The sequence below is a fragment of the Sebastes fasciatus genome, chromosome 21 (genome assembly GCF_043250625.1).
Source record: "Sebastes fasciatus isolate fSebFas1 chromosome 21, fSebFas1.pri, whole genome shotgun sequence".
Lineage (NCBI taxonomy): Eukaryota > Metazoa > Chordata > Actinopteri > Perciformes > Sebastidae > Sebastes > Sebastes fasciatus.
Window position 1 is genome coordinate 4,489,873 of NC_133815.1, and position 18,332 is coordinate 4,508,204.

At 36.8% G+C, this 18,332-nt stretch overlaps 3 protein-coding genes across 11 annotated transcripts in view; 2 read left to right on the forward strand and 1 right to left on the reverse strand.

Annotated features, from left to right (window-relative positions):
• The first annotated feature begins 1,091 nt into the window (after positions 1-1,091).
• LOC141759796 (gamma-glutamyl hydrolase-like) lies at positions 1,092-17,822 on the forward strand. Of its 3 annotated transcripts, none has more exons than XR_012592198.1 (18): positions 1,092-1,239; positions 1,405-1,509; positions 1,662-1,783; positions 1,972-2,060; positions 2,981-3,211; positions 3,997-4,023; positions 4,162-4,270; positions 4,370-4,420; positions 5,211-5,295; positions 5,373-5,511; positions 12,293-12,399; positions 12,592-12,682; positions 12,781-12,915; positions 13,006-13,265; positions 13,659-13,868; positions 14,211-14,313; positions 16,690-16,827; positions 17,674-17,822. XR_012592198.1 is itself a non-coding variant. In XM_074622189.1 (14 exons), the coding sequence occupies exons 1-14, from the start codon at positions 1,225-1,227 to the stop codon at positions 7,517-7,519; spliced, it is 1,425 nt and encodes a 474-aa protein (XP_074478290.1). In that variant the 5' UTR covers positions 1,096-1,224; the 3' UTR covers positions 7,520-7,735. The 3 variants fall into 3 exon arrangements, 1 of the variants encoding a protein (XP_074478290.1); XR_012592197.1 differs by lacking the exons at positions 12,293-12,399; positions 12,592-12,682 and adding exons at positions 6,636-6,742; positions 6,972-7,062 and having other exon boundaries at positions 1,093-1,239; XM_074622189.1 differs by lacking the exons at positions 12,293-12,399; positions 12,592-12,682; positions 12,781-12,915; ... (3 more) ...; positions 16,690-16,827; positions 17,674-17,822 and adding exons at positions 6,636-6,742; positions 6,972-7,062; positions 7,167-7,301; positions 7,401-7,735 and having other exon boundaries at positions 1,096-1,239.
• On the forward strand, positions 7,892-11,825 carry LOC141759798 (apolipoprotein D-like). 3 transcript variants are annotated; one of them, XM_074622190.1, is made up of 10 exons: positions 7,892-8,765; positions 8,884-9,035; positions 9,195-9,316; positions 9,516-9,604; positions 9,831-10,061; positions 10,475-10,516; positions 10,676-10,784; positions 10,873-10,923; positions 11,491-11,575; positions 11,667-11,825. In XM_074622190.1, exons 2-10 carry the CDS (start codon positions 8,904-8,906, stop codon positions 11,808-11,810), a joined length of 1,005 nt encoding a protein of 334 aa, XP_074478291.1. In that variant the 5' UTR covers positions 7,892-8,765; positions 8,884-8,903; the 3' UTR covers positions 11,811-11,825. The 3 variants fall into 3 exon arrangements, with proteins under 3 accessions (XP_074478291.1, XP_074478292.1, XP_074478293.1); XM_074622191.1 differs by having other exon boundaries at positions 8,931-9,035; XM_074622192.1 differs by having other exon boundaries at positions 7,892-9,035; positions 11,648-11,800.
• Positions 14,563-18,332, reverse strand: part of LOC141759794 (A-type potassium channel modulatory protein DPP6-like) — a 247,028-nt gene continuing 243,258 nt past the window's right edge. For all 5 annotated transcript variants that reach the window (XM_074622183.1, XM_074622184.1, XM_074622186.1 and 2 more), the window contains one exon: positions 14,563-16,809. In XM_074622183.1, the coding sequence (XP_074478284.1) occupies positions 16,660-16,809 (150 nt within the window). In that variant the 3' untranslated portion in view covers positions 14,563-16,659. The remainder of the gene's footprint in view (positions 16,810-18,332) is intronic.

Genomic DNA, 18,332 nt, shown 5'->3' on the forward strand with positions numbered 1-18,332 from the left:
GCCTTTTGGCAAACTTCAGGCGGGCTGTCATTTGCCTTTTACTGAGGATTGGCTTCCGTCTGACCACTCTACCATACAGGCCTGATTGGTAGAGTGCTGCAGAGATGGTTGTCCCTCTGGAAGGTTCTCCTCTCTTCACAGAGCAACGCTGGAGCTCTGTCAGAGTGACCATCGGGTTCTTGGTCACCTCCCTCACTAAGGCCCTTCTCCCGCAATCGCTCAGTTTGGCCGGGCGGCCAGCTCTAGGAAGAGTCCTGGTGGTTCCAAACTTCTTCCATTTACGGATGATGGAGGCCACTGTGCTCATTGGGATCTTAAATGCCGCAGAAATTTTTCTGTAGCCTTCCCCAGATCTGTGCCTCGATACAATCCTGTCTTGGAGGTCTACAGACAATTCCTTGGACTTCATGGCTTGGTTTGTGCTCTGACATGCACTGTCAACAGTGGGACCTTATATAGACAGGTGTGTGCCTTTCCAAATCATGTCCAATCAACTGAATTTACCACAGGTGGACTCCAATCAAGTTGTAGAAACATCTCAAGGATGATCGGTGGAAACAGGATGCACCTGAGCTCAATTTTGAGTGTCATGGCAAAGGCTGTGAATACTTATGTACATGTGATTTTTTCGTCTTTTATTTTTAATAAAACAAATTTTCAAAAATAAATTTTCACGTTATCATTATTGGGTATTGTGTGTAGAATTTTGAGGAAAAAAATGAATTTAATCCAATTTGGAATAAGGCTGTAACATAACAAAATGTGGAAAAAATGAAGCGCTGTGAATACTTTCCGGATGCACTGTAAATCTACCAGCTGGGCTCTAGTCTGATCTTTCAGCACCCTGGAGAGAGACACAAATACTGAAATATATTTCAGTATTCAAGCAAAAATGCAAGACCTATATTACTGTAATCTTTCAGAGTAAAATAATCTCATTGGTTTTACTCTGGAGTCTCTAAATCCATTTTAACCTCCTGTACATGTTATCTGTGAAGGCTAAAGGTTAAAGGTTTTGTAAACATGTAGCTCAAATATTTTCCTTCCAAAGGTCTGACATGGAAAGAAAAAAAGGAATTGCTCTCAGATTGTGCTGCATTGATTATTCAGAGTACGTGATACGGTACTAATAGAGTAGTACAGCGGGCTCTTACTTTGCTTTGAGTCTTTTTCAGGTTTCTCTTTACATCAGAACTTCTTTTGAGAGTTTTTGGCCACTTGGACATGAAGGCATTTCAGGTACTTTAAGCATATTTTTCATTTAATGACACAGCATTTGTAACGTGTAAAATGTATTGTCTGTATCAATCCACGGACTTTGAGTGGATGCTATTTCACTCTTATTTTGGATTTAAGACTGGACCCAGTTTAACCACATGAACTATTATATCTTTGATGTGAAAGGTCCTGCTTGCTCTCCTCCTGACTGCTCCGGCAGCTGACGGTCAGACTTTCCACCTTGGCCAATGCCCTGAGCCATCTGTTCAAAAGGACTTCAACATTACAAAGGTGAAATACTGATGACTTTTGCCATGTACAGTGGTGCCATTTTTGCCTATTTGATATTTAGTTGATATAAACAAGTTGGTTTGATGTCTTATTGAAGGAGATGCACCACTGCTAAAACGCCACTGCTGACCTTTGTGCTCTTCTCTTTCTAGTATATGGGCACCTGGTACGAAATAGAGAAGCTCCCAGCTCTGTTTGGAAGTGGAAAATGCATCCAAGCTACATACAGTCTGCTCACTGATGGGACGGTCAAAGTTCGCAATGCAGAAGTGCTGTAAGTATTGAAGTGCCTAGCTGCTGCTTAAGTTAAAAACAATGTTTCCAACATTTTTATATGGCTGAAGTAGCCTATATTCATCTGTTCATCCTTCACTCTGCATAGGAACAAGTATGGGTGGATTTACTTTTCTTGTACAAGTCAAGTGAAGTTGTCATTTTCTCCCTCTCGTCCTCTCTCCACAGGTCTAATGGGACGATAAACTCAATTCAGGGTGTTGCCAGAGTTGAAAACTCATCTCAACCTGCTATTCTGGATGTCCTCTTTGTTGAAGGTAAATACATTATTTGTTTGTTTGTTTTTTTAGAAAATTTAACTAGAATAATAATGACCTTTTATTTGTATAGCACGTCTCTAAAAAGAATGTTTACATACAATAAAACCCCAAAGCAGCAATAAATAAATGAATATAAATAAAAGTTAATATCTAAGGTACATAGATACAGCTAAACACACCAACAAACAGAGATACAAAACCTAAATGTGCATAGGGAGTGAATCATATAAAAGCCTGTTTTTAGAAGGGATTTAAAGGATTGAACTAATTTTGCTAGTCTAATTTCCTCAAGCAGTTTAGTCTTACCAAAAGAGCCTTGCCTGAGGATCTACTGTACAGTAAGGCTGCCTTCCGGCTCATTAAAAGCTCAGCAATAGCCTATAGTATACTATATACGCAGTACATATCCATTCTGAATTTTACTGCCAGCTTTAGCCGGAGCAGAGATACTAAGACTGGAGTGTTTTGGGGCGGCTTTAGCTGATTGAGCGAGACACTGAACCTCTAGTTTCTCCCTGGGCGTTTTACAGCAGCCCACTGCCCCTAAATACTTAGGTTGGGTACCTGTATGTATATGATGAATGTAATTAAGTTGAACTAATATGGTGTCTGCATCTAGTACCAGTAAAAATTCTATAGAGAGAGTTTCAATAGTTTAGAAGAGATGAAATAAAAGCATGAATCACCTTCTCTAAATTGGGATGAGACAGGTATGACTTGATTTTTGAGACTTTTCTCAGCAGGACTGCACAACTCACTTAACCTGCTCCTCAAAAGTCAGGTCACTGTCAAATATCCTAAAAATAATGCTTAAGTTTCTGCGTGTATTACTATCAGTAATATATAGTATGTTTTACTATTATAAGACAATACAGAATACCTTTCATTGTTCTATTTCATACCATTCTTATCATCAGATATTCCAGGTGGTCCCTACTGGGTGCTCAACACAGACTACCAGTCCTATTCTCTGGTGTACTCTTGTTCTGACTATGGAACTTTCTACGTTGAGTATGCCTGGATTCTGGCTCGCACTCGGGTATTGACTGAGGACGTCATCGGCCGGTTACATAATGGGCTGACTTCTGCTGGTGTTAACATAAGCAGCGTCACAGTCAGCGATCAGACTGGATGTGACCAGACCAGAGGTATGATCAGCCAAAAGAAAAATTGGGAACAAGGTTCTGTTTTGAACTGTTGAATCACAGTTTTAAGGTTGAACATTAACATTAAAGTAAACCAATGTGGTTTTATCAGTGCCAAAACAATGGAAAAAGTTCATTACTAACCAATAATTAGGGGCATTTGTGCCTTAAGGTCTTTCTGCTGTTGTATAGTTGTATAGCTCAGTAAAATAATCAAGTTATTATCGTGTATTGTGTTGTGGGTTCCAGCTTTAAGGCAAATGGTAAATGTAAACATCGAATATAAGCTAACAGCTCATGATCATTATATTCCCCAAAAATTATCTAAATAAATTAACAACAAAAAATGAAATAGAAAAAAAGAGTTAAATTTATTCTGCAAATATATATTTTAATTGGTTATCCAAAATCCCAAAATGTTTATATATCATTAAAATACAGCTTTTTAAAAATATGTTGAGAGCATCTAGTGCTGTAGTAATGAAGTCATTAGAGTAAAATGGACATTTCACAATTTACTTGGATAACTTTTTTTTGGGAGAATAAATAATTGGAATAATTATCTCCACAGGAAATATAATACAGACTGTGTTTGCATCTTGTTGGTTACTTAAAAGTCCAAAATAAAAATCTATAAACAAGGTAATTTGAGGTCAAACGTGACTCTGAAGGAAGTAGCCCAGAAGTGTTGTGGACAACGATGTAACCTGCCGCCAACATGCTACAGTGTTGTTTTTCATTTAGAATAATAATCTTGTTCTTGTTTTGCATTTCTCTTACATGTCTAGCCAAGAGGAATGACAGACCCATCATTGGTAAGTTTATTAACATGGTATTAACTGCAACATTAAATTTGGCTAACTTACATTTTGATAGGCTCAGTGACAGCATGCTAACAGAAGTGTCATTACTACCTATGAGTGTTTAAACTCGTTGTGTTTTTCTCTCAAAAGGTGTACTGTCTCAAGACATTCGTAACCCAAAAGGAAATCAAATATCTTACATTGCTGCCTCTTATGTCAAGACCCTGGAGTCAGCAGGAGCAAGGGTTGTACCCGTCATGTGAGTTATTATTTAACCGTTTCCTAACTTCATTCTACATAACATCATTTGCAACACCAGTGCTCTTGAACTGAAACCTCCCCTTTTTTATTCTTGCAGGATTAACCAGACACCGGAGGAGTATAAAACACTGTTCAACTCCATTAACGGGTAAATGTCTTATAAAATAGTTAGCAGTCAAAGCCTCTATGCTAGGTTTGGGGGAATTTATTTAAAAAATGAATAATGATGAGATATATTTGTGGTTATTTATAAATGGCTTTTGACAAAAGAACATTTGCTGTCAGGTTCATGTGGTCTACAGTATGTTTCAGAAAAGTAAATCAACTTTATGTACCGGATGGACAAAATATCAGAAACTTTCGTTTGGATAAAGTCATAATGCTCAGTTTTTGTTGAGATTTAGTTCAATATAATAGACAATTTTAAGGCCCTTTTTATGAGAAAAATATCCCACAAAGAATTTGGTTTTCTAATGATATTTTTCGGTGTTTTGCCCATGTCATCAGGACTTTTACCCTTGCCACGTTACATAATTCTGCTGTGTTTATGACTGATACACCAGCAGAAACTGCTGTAAATCTTAATTACAATGGCAGATAATATAGGTTAATAATAAAATCTTTAAAATATATATATATATATATATATAATAATTGTCAATATATAACAATACTGGTATGACAACTTTTGTAGACAATTTTTCAAGGCAACATTAGGTCACTAACAGATGTACAAAGAAGCTATATAGTAAGCACCAGCTGAATATTTTGAGCATTTCTTGAAAACAGAATAATATAATGTGGAAAGTGATAAACTCACAAAGTGACTGACGACACATAAACCTCAAAACATGTCACACACTTAAAAAAATAAATAAAATACAGAACATTTTGTTTCTTTCGTGACTCAGCTCCTGTGTGTTGTCTTTTGTTAATAGGATCCTTTACCCAGGCGGAAGTGCCAGCATCACATCATCTGGTTATCAACGAGCTGCTAAAGTCTTTTATGATCTTGCTATTGAGGTAAAAGTGTAAAATATTAGTAACTAGGTTTTAGTGTGTTGATGCTGAATTATGCTGCAGACTCTGTGATGTTTCAGGCAAACAAGAGAGGCGACTATTTTCCTGTGTTTGGCACCTGTCTTGGTTATGAGCAGCTGACCGTTTTGACGAGTGGAATGGACTTACTGTCACGTACCGATACGAATGGTGTGCCATTACCTCTGAACTTCACTAATGGTATGTCTTTGTCTTAATAAATATACTACTGATTACTCATCAATGAGAGAAGTCTTAACTTTAAATTAATACAGTTACATTCAGATCTTGATATCTAGGTTCAAGTCCTAACTTTTGAAGATTTGTGAAGTGTTGCCCAAAAGTGTGAAGCTATTTTGTATTTAGAACAAATGTGATGAAGAGGCAAAATAGTATGGAAGCCGTGAGATGGCAAGATAGATTTTTTTTTCTTTTTTTTTTTCTGGTGATCTAAATGGGTTTCTCTCCTTTGTTTATGACTTAACAATCGCTAAAAAAAACTTTGCCGGGATAATCTTTCTAAGTTCCTTATAAAAAGTTTCATCTGTGGAAAAAAAAAAAAGGTTTCATCAGGAATACTCATGTTGGCTGAAGTGCACCATGTTCTCAATAGGACTTAAAGTATTAATTTTGTTCTCACATGTGAGTTTTAATTTTCCATGCACTCTAAACACAAGGTAAATATATTGTGTGTTAGCAAGTTATGTAAATTGATATATTATTTATAATGTAAATACTCATTGAAATGAATATTACAACAACAAATACTGGGATAAATGATACTGACAACAAAACAAATACACCGCCCAAAACCTTTTTCCACCTCTTTTCACAGATGAAAAAAGGTACTTAGAAAAACAATCCTGTCAAAACCTTTTTTTTTTCCACCTGTTTCACAGATGAAAAAACTAATTTACGGGAATTAACAAGATTATCCTGATAAAACCTATTTTTTTTCACCTGTTAAGTAGTAAATATTTAGATCAGACTTAGAAAATGGATCACAGTTTTTTTTTTTCTCACTTGCCTCTCAGGGCTTCCGTAAAAAGGTCATGTTTACTTTGTTGTAATGTTGACTTAGTCAAATATGTGGGGGAGCAACATGATATAAACATTAATTTTCCCACTAGATACAATATTATCTGCATTTTAGTGCTATTGCTTGTTTCACCAAATTGTAGACTATTAATTATTTATCATATTTTACAGGACAACAATAGACCTTTACATCAACCCGTTTAAATGTCTGATGCAAATACATATTTGTCTTAAAATATCTCATTTTGTTATTCATGATACATATTAATGTTACGACCCATTTCCAGAAGCCAAAGACAGCAGGATGTTTAAAGATGTGCCAGCTGAACTCATGGAAGAACTGGCTTCTGAGCCGCTGACTGCAAACATTCACAAGTGGAGTTTGTTAATGTCGGTACGTCATTCATTACTATTATGATGAGAAAACACGAGAGCAGTATAAGAGCCACAGAACCGCTAGAATACACAAATATTACTGGTTTGTTGTGAAATATGAGCTTTTTTTCCTGTTAGCCGGTGTTTTTTTTTGGTACCATCTGAGGGGAATGATGCTCGTAGAGAAAGTGAAAACCGGGTGTTGTTTTATTGGGTGCATTGTAACTTTCTTTGTTGGTTTCTTTCAGACTCAAAACACAAATGAGAAGCTGAAAAACTTTTACAAAGTTCTCTCCACGAATATGGATGGAGAAACAGAGTTTGTGTCAACGGTGGAAGGTAGTTACAATGCAGCATCAATTCATCGGAACAAGTTTACAGCAAAATAACACTGGAGGGAACTTTTTTAATGAGTTACTTTCTCTTTCCTTACCTCTTTACAGCATATGATTACCCAATTTATGGGACACAGTGGCATCCAGAGAAAAATGCATTTGAATGGAAGCAGTCTTACGTTCCACACTCTCCATCAGCAGTCAGGACCTCCTACTACATGGCTGAATTCTTTGTCAATGAAGGTATGAACACAGAATCATTTTTGGTTCCTTAACTACACAGTCAGTAGTTGCAGGATAGAGCCTTTGTGATCTTGTAAATCTTGTTTTCTCTCCTCACAGCCAGGAAGAACTTTCACAGATTTGAATCTGACGAGGAGGAGACTAAAGCGCTGATATACAACTATAATCCTGTTTACGTTGGGCCTGAGAGTGTCTTTGAGCAAATCTATTATTTCTGATGTCTGTTTGCGGAACACTTTTCCTTTTTCAACAGCTGATTGGCTGTCTCAGTCACGTGACTCGTAAATGTTTTCAGATAATTTTACTTGTTTGTTTGCATTTGCTGCTCATTCCATCTGTCCAATCTGCAACTAAACAATTAGTAAGTCAAAAATGTCAAATTGTGCTTTGTGGATGCCGGGTTTACAGCTGAGTGAATAAATGCTATATCAGAATGCCTATTGTGATAATTTAAGGAATTCATATTTACAATTACCAATATATAAAATGGAATTCATTAACACTTTAATGTCCTCACTATGAAAAAAGCAGTGGAAAAATGTTCTCTGTTCTCCTTCGCAATAATAAATCTCATACTTATTAAATTATTTCAGTATATACTGTATATGGAATAACATTAAACGTATGAAATTTACAACAATAAATTATACAATTTAGCTTTATTTAGTAACAAATAGTAAACTCTAATTACATTATTACCTGTACATATTTTTAGAAAATGATTTGCCCCTTAATAAATGTCTTTGTATCAAGTTACACACAACATATTTTTCAATAATGTCTCAAAATGTGCTTTACCAAACTGTCGAGCTGTATTTATTAACAAAACATTGTTTTCCGGTCTGCAAACTTTGTTCTCATTAATGCTGATGTCGGTAAATTTGCGCAAATATGATAAAAAAATATTTTTATAAATCTATATCCTGACAGTAGTGCATGAGACAGATAATCTGTGTCCTCCTGTGCTTTTAATGGCATTGGCAATATTTCAGTTTTTAAGCAGCTGTCAATCACTGCTCGCAAAACTCCGATGAAATTATCAAACTAGGCAGCGCTGATCAAATATGAATCAATATCCTGTTACTGTAATGCTTATTTCTCACCCCAAATGTTTTCAGAAAAACATTTTACTGTACTGTTTAGCTGTAAAATGAGAGTGTGCTCCGGCAAGTGGGCGGTGCTTGGTTTTAGCGAGACTGTTTTCAACATGGCGGCCGGGTCACAAACCTTTGTAAACGGTATTCAAATATAACTCTGCAAACATGTTGTCCTTCCAAAGGTCTTGACATGGAAAAAACAAATGAAACCAAACTGCTCTCAGTTTGTACTGCACTGGTTCGTCAGAATTCATAATACAGTAGTAGTACATTAGTACAGAAAGCTCTTACTTTCTTTTTCAGTTTGCTCTTTACATCAGAACATCTTTTGAGAGTTTTTGGCCACTTGGACATGACGGCATTCCAGGTACTGTAAGCCTTTTTTTCCATTTAATGACGCAACATTTGTAATGTACAACATGTATTATCTGTATCAATCCACTGACATTGAGTGGATGCTATTGCACGCTTATTTTGGTTTTAAGACTGGACCCAGTTTAACCACATGAACTATTCTAACTTTGATGAGAAGGTCATGCTTGTTCTCTTCCTGACTGCTGCGGCAGCTGACGGTCAGTCTTTCCACTCTGGAAAATGTCCCCAGCCATCTGTCCAAGAGGACTTTGACATTACAAAGGTGAAATACTGATGACTTTTGCCATGTATGTATTGATTTTGTTCATATTGGTCATTTATCCAGTCTTGCCTATTTAGTTAGTTAGTATTTAGTTGATATAAACTGGTAGAAGTTTAGTGTCTGCTGATTATAACAACCTTTGTGCTCTTCTCCTTCTAGTATATGGGCACCTGGTATGAAATAGAGAAGCTCCCAGCTCTGTTTGGAAGTGGAAAATGTAACCAAGCTACATACAGTCTGCTCGCTGATGGGACGGTCAAAGTTCACAATGCAGAGCTGCTGTAAGGATTAAAGTGCCCAGCTGCTGCTTAAGTTAAACACAATGTTTCCAGTTTTTATTGGGCTAAAAGTTGCCTATATGCATCTATTCATCCTTCATGCAACAAGTATGGATGGATTTTCATTTATTGTACAAGTCAAGTGAAATCCTTATTTTTTCAATAGTTTAGTACTATTCTCCCTCTCGTCCTCTCTCTACAGGTCTAATGGGAAGATAAACTCAATTGAGGGTGTTGCCAGAGTTAAAAACTCATCTCAACCTGCTATTCTGGGTGTCAGCTTCTTTAAAGGTAAATACACTATTTGTTTTATTTTTTTAGAAAATTGAACTAGAATAATAATGACCTTTGTTTGTATAGCACTTCTCTAAATTTTTTTTTTAAATACAATAAAACCCCAGAGCAGGTCAGGTCACTGTAAAAATCCTAAAAAAAATAATTACTCCTAATTACTATTATAAGACAATACAGAATAACTTTCATTCTTCTATTTCATACCATCTATATCTGTGTCCAGATGTTCCAAATGGTCCCTACTGGGTACTCAACACAGACTACCAGACATATTCTCTGGTGTACTCTTGTTCTGAATATGGATTTTTCCACGTTGACTCTGCCTGGATCCTGGCTCGCACTTGGGTATTGACTGAGGACGTCATCGGCCAGTTACACAATGGGCTGACTTCTGCTGGTGTAAACATAAGCCACCTCACAGTCAGCGATCAGACTGGATGTGACCAGACCAGAGGTATGATTTTTTTGAAATTTGAAACTACTATTCAACATCGCATCCCCCAAATTCCCCCAAATTGTTATGTATCATTAAATTACAGCTTTTTAGAAAGATGTTGACATAATAAACACAAAAGACTAATATGGACATTTCACAATTTAAATGGATAACTCCTTTTTTGGAGAACAAATTAATTGGAAGGATTATCTTCACACAAAATACAGAATATGTTTGCATCTTGCTGGTTGCTTATTGATGTATTTGTAAAAAATGGAGTCTATAAACAAGGTCATTTAAGGTCAAACATGATTCTGAAGGAAGTAGCCCAGAAGTGTTGTGGACAACGATGTAACCAGTAGCCAACGTGCTACAGTGTTGTTTTACTCTTAGAATAATGATCTTGTTTTGCATTTCTCTTACGTGTCTAGTGTTTTATTCTTCAGCCAAGAGGAATGACAGACCCATCATTGGTAAGTTTGGTATTAACTGCAACGTTAAAGGAGGCTAACTTACATTTTGATAAGGTAAAGCCTCCAAATTATTGTTGTTTTAGTTTGGAAAGTGCCAGCATGCTAACAGAAGTGTCGTAACTATAAGTGTTTAAACTGGTTGTGTTTTTCTCTCAAAAGGTGTACTGGCTCAAGAAGATTTTTTCCCCAATCCAAATCGAGCCACTTACATTGCTGCCTCTTATGTCAAGTTCCTGGAGTCAGCAGGAGCGAGGGTTGTACCCGTCATGTGAGTTATCATCGATCCGTCTAATGTCATTCCTCCAGTAGATAAAAGCTTCTGCAACACCTTTAACCTCCCCTTTCTATTTCTGCAGGATTGACCAGACACCGGACAAGTATAAGACACTGTTCAACTCCATTAACGGGTAAATGTGTTATAAAATAGTTAGCAGTAAAAGCCTCTATGCTAGGTTTGGGGGAATTTATTGCAAAATGAATAATGGTGAGATTTATTTATAAATGGCTTTTGATAAAGTAACATTGCTAGCTGACAGGTTGATGTAGCCGACAGTATGTTTCAGAAAACTAAACAATCAACTTTATGTACGGGGTTCACTATTATATACATTTTAAGGTCATTGTTATGAAGCAAACATCCCACAAAGTATTTATTTTTCCAATGCAATTTTTCTGTTTTGCCTATGTCATCATGACTTTTGCCACGTTACATGCCACGTTTCTGCTGTGTTTATGACTGATACACCGACAAAAACTACTGTAAATCTTAATTACAATGGCAGATAAGTAAATTATAGGTTAAAAAATAAACAGGTTATATTTGGGTTAGATATGGTAATTATCAATATATAACTATACTGCTATGACAACTTTTGTAAACAACTTTTCACAGCAAAATTAGGCTACTTACAGATGTACAAAGAAGCTATATAGTAAGCACCAGCTGAATATTTTGGGCATGTCTTTGTTAACAGGATCCTTTACCCAGGTGGAAATGTCAACATCACCTCATCTGGTTATCAAAGATCTGCAAAAATCTTTTATGATCTCGCAATTGAGGTAAGAATGTAAAATCTTTTATTAACTTGTTATTGAGGTACAAAAATATTTTTATGTTTATATTTGCTGCAGCCTGTTTGTGATGTTTCAGGCAAACAAGAGAGGCGACTATTTTCCTTTGTGGGGCACCTGTCTTGGTTATGAGCAGCTGACCGTTTTGACGAGTGGAATGGACTTACTGTCACGTACCAATACAAACGGTGTGCCATTACCTCTGAACTTCACTAAATGGTAAATGGACTTGGACTTATATAGCGCTTTTCTAGTCTTCCGACCACTCAAAGCTCTTTACACTACATGTCAGTATTCACCCATTCACACACACATTCATACACTGTTGGCAGAGGCTACTAAGGTGCCAACTTTGCCCGTCAGGATTTAATCTCATTAATACTCATTCACACACCGATGGCTATGCCTCCGGGAGCAATTTGGGGTTAAGTGTCTTGCTCAAGGACACATCGACATGTGACCCGGAGCAGCCGGGGATCGAACTAATGGTACGTCTTTGTCTTAATAGATGTACTACTGATTACTTATCAATGAGAGAAGTCTTATCGTTAAATTAATACAGTTACCTTCAGCTCTGGAAATACAGGTTCACGTCCTATCTTTTGAAGATTTTTTTTCTATGAATGAAGTGTTGATATGTAAATTTGTTTGAAAAAACTAATATTGTTTTTAGTGATAAATAATAATGTTATGACCCATTTCCAGACTCCAAAGACAGCAGGATGTTTAAAGATTTCCCAGCTGAACTCATGGAGGATCTGGCCTCTGAGCCACTGACCGTGAACTCTCACCAATGGAGTTTGTTAATGTCGGTACGTCATTCATTACTATTATGATGAGAAAACATAAGGAGTGCTGTGTTAGAGCCACAGTGCTGCTAGAGAACACAAATATTACTAGTTTGTGGTGAAATATGAGCCTTTTGTTCCTCCCTTGAGCACAACAGTCAGCGGTGTAGTTTTATTGGGTGCATTGTAATTTACCTCTCCGTTGGTTTCTTTCAGACTCAAAACACAAATGAGAAGCTGAAAAACTTTTACAAAGTTTTCTCCACGAATACGGATGGAGAAACAGAGTTTGTGTCAATGGTGGAAGGTAGTTACAATGCAGCATCAATTCATCGGAACAAGTTTACAGCAAAATAACACAGGAGGGAACTTTTTTTTACTTTCTCTTCCCTCACCTCTCGGTAGCATATGATTACCCAATTTATGGGACACAGTGGCATCCAGAGAAAAATGCATTTGAATGGACAAAGACCTACATTACACACACTCCATCAGCAGTCAGGAACAACTTCTACATGGCTGAATTCTTTGTCAATGAAGGTATGAACACACCATCATTTTTGGTTCCTTAACTACACAGTCAGTAGCTGCATGATAGAGCCTTTATGATCTTGTTTTTTCTCCTCACAGCCAGGAAGAACTTTCACAGATTTGAATCCGAGGAGGAGGAGAGCAAAGCGCTGATATACAACTATAATCCTGTTTACACTTGGGCAGAGGTTTTTTTTCGTGCAAAGATATTTTTTCTGATGTCTGTTTGCAGAGTGTTTTTCCTTTTTCAACATCTGATTGGTTGTCTCAATCACGTGACTCATAAATGTTTGCAGATAATTTGTACTTGTTTAGTTGCAGATTCAACAGATGGAATGAGCAGCGAATGCAAACAAGTAGTAAGTCAAAATGTCAAATCATTCTTTGTGGATGCTGTAGCTGGGTTTAGTAAGTAAATTAGAAAATAAATGCAATTACAGAAAGCATATTGTGATATTTTAAAGAATTCTGCTTTGAATAGTTCACTATTACTCCAAATATGACAATATCCCAACTTTGATATGGGTCATGTTAACAGCATATTCTGGTTGGATGTTCTGAATTAGGCCTTATTCCGAATGTATCATTTTCCGATAAAAACATTTGGGATATATGTGCGGGTTTTAGGGGCATTCTTTGGACATGTATACAGAGCATTCGAAATATGCGTCTCAATTGGGGTTGTTATGGCAGTTTGCGACGCAGGTCCCCATGACCAAGAGCGATTTACTGACCCTATATAAATCGTCCAGAAAAGAGTTGCAGCAACCTCGCCCGGAAAAGGGAAAACGGGGCCCCCTTCTGGAGCCAGACCTGGTAAAGGAGGTCGCCGGCGAACCTCTGATGGCCAGGCCTTGGCTGGGCACAACCCGTAAGACGGTCTCTGGCGACTTGGAACTTCACCTCTCTGGCGGGGAAGGAACCGGAGCTGGTCAGAAGGAGGAACACACGTCATTTTAAAGGTATAATATGCAAGAATTTCCTACAAAACAATATACAGACTGATACAAAAATAATCACTGGGTCACTTATGCCCCACTAGAAGTGTGTGGCAGTATCCGTATTTGCAGAGATCTGCCCTCTGCCTGTATTTCGTCTTTTCTTTTGGCCCCATGTGGGGGTGTATATATAACAGCGCGTAGGGTGTGCAGCCCGTTCAGATTGTCAGATAGGCTACTGCGGCTTTGTTACAACCCCAGCGTCTGATATAGAGAAACAAGTCCCCCTTTAGCTCTCTCAAATACAAAGCAACTGTTTTTCACAGATGACAACGGGTTGTGTGTTCTTATGTGCATGTGTTCCAGAAGGGTCCCCCCTTGACCGAAAGCAGCGCTGAGCCACAGTGGATAGAAGCCTGCCCTTCAGCTGCATTCATTCAAAATCTGGCAACTTGCCACCTTCCCACAGGTTAGTGCAGAGTTGTGGGTGGGTTTTATTTGTGCTTTAGAACGTAACTGCTGTGAAACAATCTGATTCTCTGATTTACTGTATTGTTCTCATTAACACCGCTCTCTCTCTTCATTCACTCTATATTCACTTTCGGGCAAAACCCGGAATATATTGTGCATGTAGTCAATGTTCAGTTTTCTGCTGCCAAAAAAGAATCAATACAACTTTAAAATTCACAATAAAACAGATGAGCCACAAAACTCTGAAGGCTGATAAAATATCTATTTTTTATTCTAACATTTACCTTCATGCCACAATCTGCCATTAATTTCCTTCTATGCTTTGGATAACAAAGTGGAGCATCTTGAAAAAGTCCTCAACCACGGGCAAGAGAGGTTGATGTTGCCATTGGCATTTATAAAGTCCACTTTCAATGCAATTCAAGGATAGCAACAGGAGAACGGAAATGAATAGTCAAATGTAACTTCCAAAATGCTTTATGCACAAATAACACTCAGGTAATACTGTTTCTTTTTTCTTTTTAGGATAAAATGATATTTGAATAACATTTACACATCAAGCTGACGAGACTGGGATCTCAATCACAATACTACTGGAAATGTAATTTATGCAATCCAGTAAGGAACATTCAAGATGTCAAAATTACCATGTGGAACTGAGTTATCAGGGATAGTGCTGCAAATAACCTCTTAACATGCACTGAAAACGTAACACAAATGGTCATTCAAATAAAACAAAATAGAAAATTAAACATGTGCCTCAAGAATTCATAACTTTGTATGCCATGTTTGCATGGCTTCATTGGACAATTTTCCTCCTTTATATACAAATGCATAATTTTCTCAGGGTATAACACTAATCCTTAATTGCTTCTTGCCTTCAACCTTGAACAATGTATTCACTGATTTAAGATTTAAGTAAGGGAGACATCACTTTCCTTAAAAACACTGCAGTTTCTGTACCGTTTTCTTCACCTACTGTACCATTCTTTAACATCTTATAAGCAATGATGCATGCAGATTCTGTACATTTTAGCTCGGTGTAATGTCGTCATTGGGCATATTTCCAGAGAACGATTGATATTTTTCAGTGAAACTTCAAAATCCCTTTAGTTTCCCAATCAAATAGTAGCTGTTGAAAGGAGCTAACACCTTTCTCTTAATACTTATCTGTTTCAAGCTACAGATTTAAAACAATAGCTGCCATTTTGGGAAATATGCTGAGAGTTTGATAAAAAGTTTAATACCACTGTTGCGTCTGTCCGTGAATATTAAGTAAGCTAAGCTAGCTTCATATTTAAGGGGCAGATATAGAATGGAACCAAATTTCTTTTCTAACTCTCGACAAGAAGCTAAGCTAATAAGTGTATTTTCCAAAATCAAACCATTCCTATAAAATTCTCCTCGTTGTAGTTCATAAATGCAGTCCCACAGCAGGATGTTTTTTTCTGACAAATAAGGCACAGTGACTAAAACAAGTTAATGCTTCTGTTTTTTGATAAAACATTTGATAAAACTGGAGAGTCACAATTAAACTGTCTCAAATGAACATTAAGAAACCCATGGGCGCTGTTTTTCTTCCAAACATTTTGCCAGTTAGAGAATTCCGTCAGCATCACTGAAATACATAAAATGGGGCTACGAGATGAACATCAGGGCAAACATGAATACCAAAAGAAAATATATCCGTAATAGCCGAGTGAATGTTTGTGTGCTATTTTACATACTGTAAGAACAATAGACACAACCACAGTCCAACATGAAAGTTCTTCACAACTTTAAAAATAGTAACATTTCCTGTATCGCCACAATTCCAGACCCCCATTGTGAACACCGTCAACCAGTGTTCTTCACCAGGAGTCTGATTTTCATTAATATACAAGCCCACGAGTTATGTGCTATAAGGTGTTCCTTCTCCTCACAGCTTGGAAGTCTGTGTGACAGCTGATGCTTTGTCTCCACTGCTTTTAAGGAGCTTGTCCATCCTGCTGTGAAGGAGACGGCTCCCTGTTAAATCAATCAGTATATTCCAAAACATCATGTCAGGTCATCAGTCTTTGTTGGCTCTCTGGAGGGCCGTTTGAATTTGAACTCAGGGCAGAAGGTGGGAGGATGGATGTAGGACTAGATCCGTCATCTGCTGGAAAGGCAGTCTCAGGTTCAGCATGCGGACACGGGGAGTCCAAATGCAAATCAAATTGAGCAAGAACAGACTAGAGTTGCATATTGTGGACAACTGTAGGCTATGCCAGTGCTGTGCTTGGGCACGGGGACAGGATGGAGGTTAGGTATTCAAACGTATGGGTGGGAAGGATTTGGGGCACACCAGCCTCAGCAAGCCAAGCTAACCCTCGTCTTCGCTCTCCTCTTCCAGGGCCTCCTCAAACACTCGTTCCGGTAGCCTGAAGCATTCCTCGAAGAAGTTTACAAGGGACTGGCTGAGGTGCTGCCTCGTTGCTTCACTGTGAATGAAGTGGCCTTCATCTGGGTAGATCTGATACACAAAGAACAGGTGAATGAGACACTGCATTTGTCCACATTTTCTGTCATAGACATATCAGTAGATGCAAGACCAGTTATTGCAGAGATAATTATATTTTATCTGTATAGATTTCTTACATAATGTACTGGTAAAAACTGTGACAAATCACTTCTGAATGTTCAAGTCTTAGCACCGACTTTTTATGACTTTTTTCATGACATGTTTTTGACATACAATACTATACATACATATTATACTATGACTTTTTTTCGACATGCTAAATTATAACTTTTTTTTGACTTTTTTCGAAATACTATGCTATGACTTGTTTTTTTTACTTTTTTCAACATACCATATTATGATTTTTAATTTTTTCAACAGACTATACTATGACTTTTTTTTTAACTTTTTTCGACATACTATACAATGACTTTTTTATAACTTTTTTCGACATACTATACAATGATTTTTTTTATAACTTTTTATCGACATACTTTTTTCGAAATACTATATTATGACTTCGAATTTTTTCAACAGACTATACTATGACTTTTTTCAACATACTATAACTTTTCTTTTACTTTTTTCGACATACTATACTATGACTTTTTTTCTACATACTATGACTTTTTTTCGAAAGAACTATGACTTTTTTCGACATAATATACTATGACTTTCTTTTTTACTTTTTTTGACATAATATACTTCAACTTTTTTATTAATGTTTCTGACATACTATGATTTGTTATGCTATTTCAGCATTCTTTACTATGACTTTTTTTTGGTAGTGCTAACGCTAAGGCCAGTTTCTTGTTTTGGTCAGTTAAATCCTCATGTTTGCCTGAATTTAATAATTTGTATTTACCTTTGCTTTAGGTCCATTTTCCGCTTACCTCGCCCAGCGACTTACCAGTCTGCTTTCCAGCTGACAGCTCTACTCTCTCAGCGTTTCCTGCACAACCCCATTGAGGAATCTACTCTGACCACTTATATCTTAAATAAAGTTGCCTTTGAACATTTGCAAACCTCTGTCTGAGTTCTGTTTTTTGGTCCAAAATACACTCTACACAACACCATAGTATACATTTTGTTTGTTTGTTCATCATATACTATGCAAAATACTATACTATTACTTCGAAAAAATTAGAAAAAGTCATCGTATAGTATGTTGAAAAAAGTCAAGTCAAAGTACAGTATGTAGAAAAAAAGTCATCGTAAATTATGTCAAAAAAAAAGTCACAGTATATGTCAAAAAAAGTCAAACATTTTTAAATTTTTAAAAAAAGTCAGTATACTATGTAGAAAAAAAGTCATAGTATTGTATGTTGAAAAACATCTTAGTATATTATTTAGAAAAATAAGTCAGAGTATGCTATGTCGAAAAAGTAAAAAAAAAAGTCATAGCATAGTCTGTCGAAAAAAGTTAAAAAAAGGTCAGTATAGTATGTCGAAAAAAATATCATAGTATAATATGTTGAAAGAGTCGAAACAAAGTCATAGTATAGTCTGTCGAAAAAAGTAAAAAAAAAGTCACA

What these genes read in the sequence shown, in the direction of transcription:
- LOC141759796 (XM_074622189.1), top strand. An exon ending in AGGACTTCAACATTACAAAG is followed by an intron (nt 1,510 to 1,661) that starts GTGAAATACTGA and finishes TTCTCTTTCTAG; the next exon opens with TATATGGGCACCTGGTACGA. An exon ending in AGTGGAGTTTGTTAATGTCG is followed by an intron (nt 6,743 to 6,971) that starts GTACGTCATTCA and finishes GGTTTCTTTCAG; the next exon opens with ACTCAAAACACAAATGAGAA.
- LOC141759798 (XM_074622190.1), top strand. Translation starts at nt 8,904, where the DNA reads ATGAACTATTCTAACTTTGATGAGAAGGTCATGCTTGTTCTCTTCCTG. An exon ending in GCGAGGGTTGTACCCGTCAT is followed by an intron (nt 10,785 to 10,872) that starts GTGAGTTATCAT and finishes CTATTTCTGCAG; the next exon opens with GATTGACCAGACACCGGACA. An exon ending in TTTATGATCTCGCAATTGAG is followed by an intron (nt 11,576 to 11,666) that starts GTAAGAATGTAA and finishes GTGATGTTTCAG; the next exon opens with GCAAACAAGAGAGGCGACTA.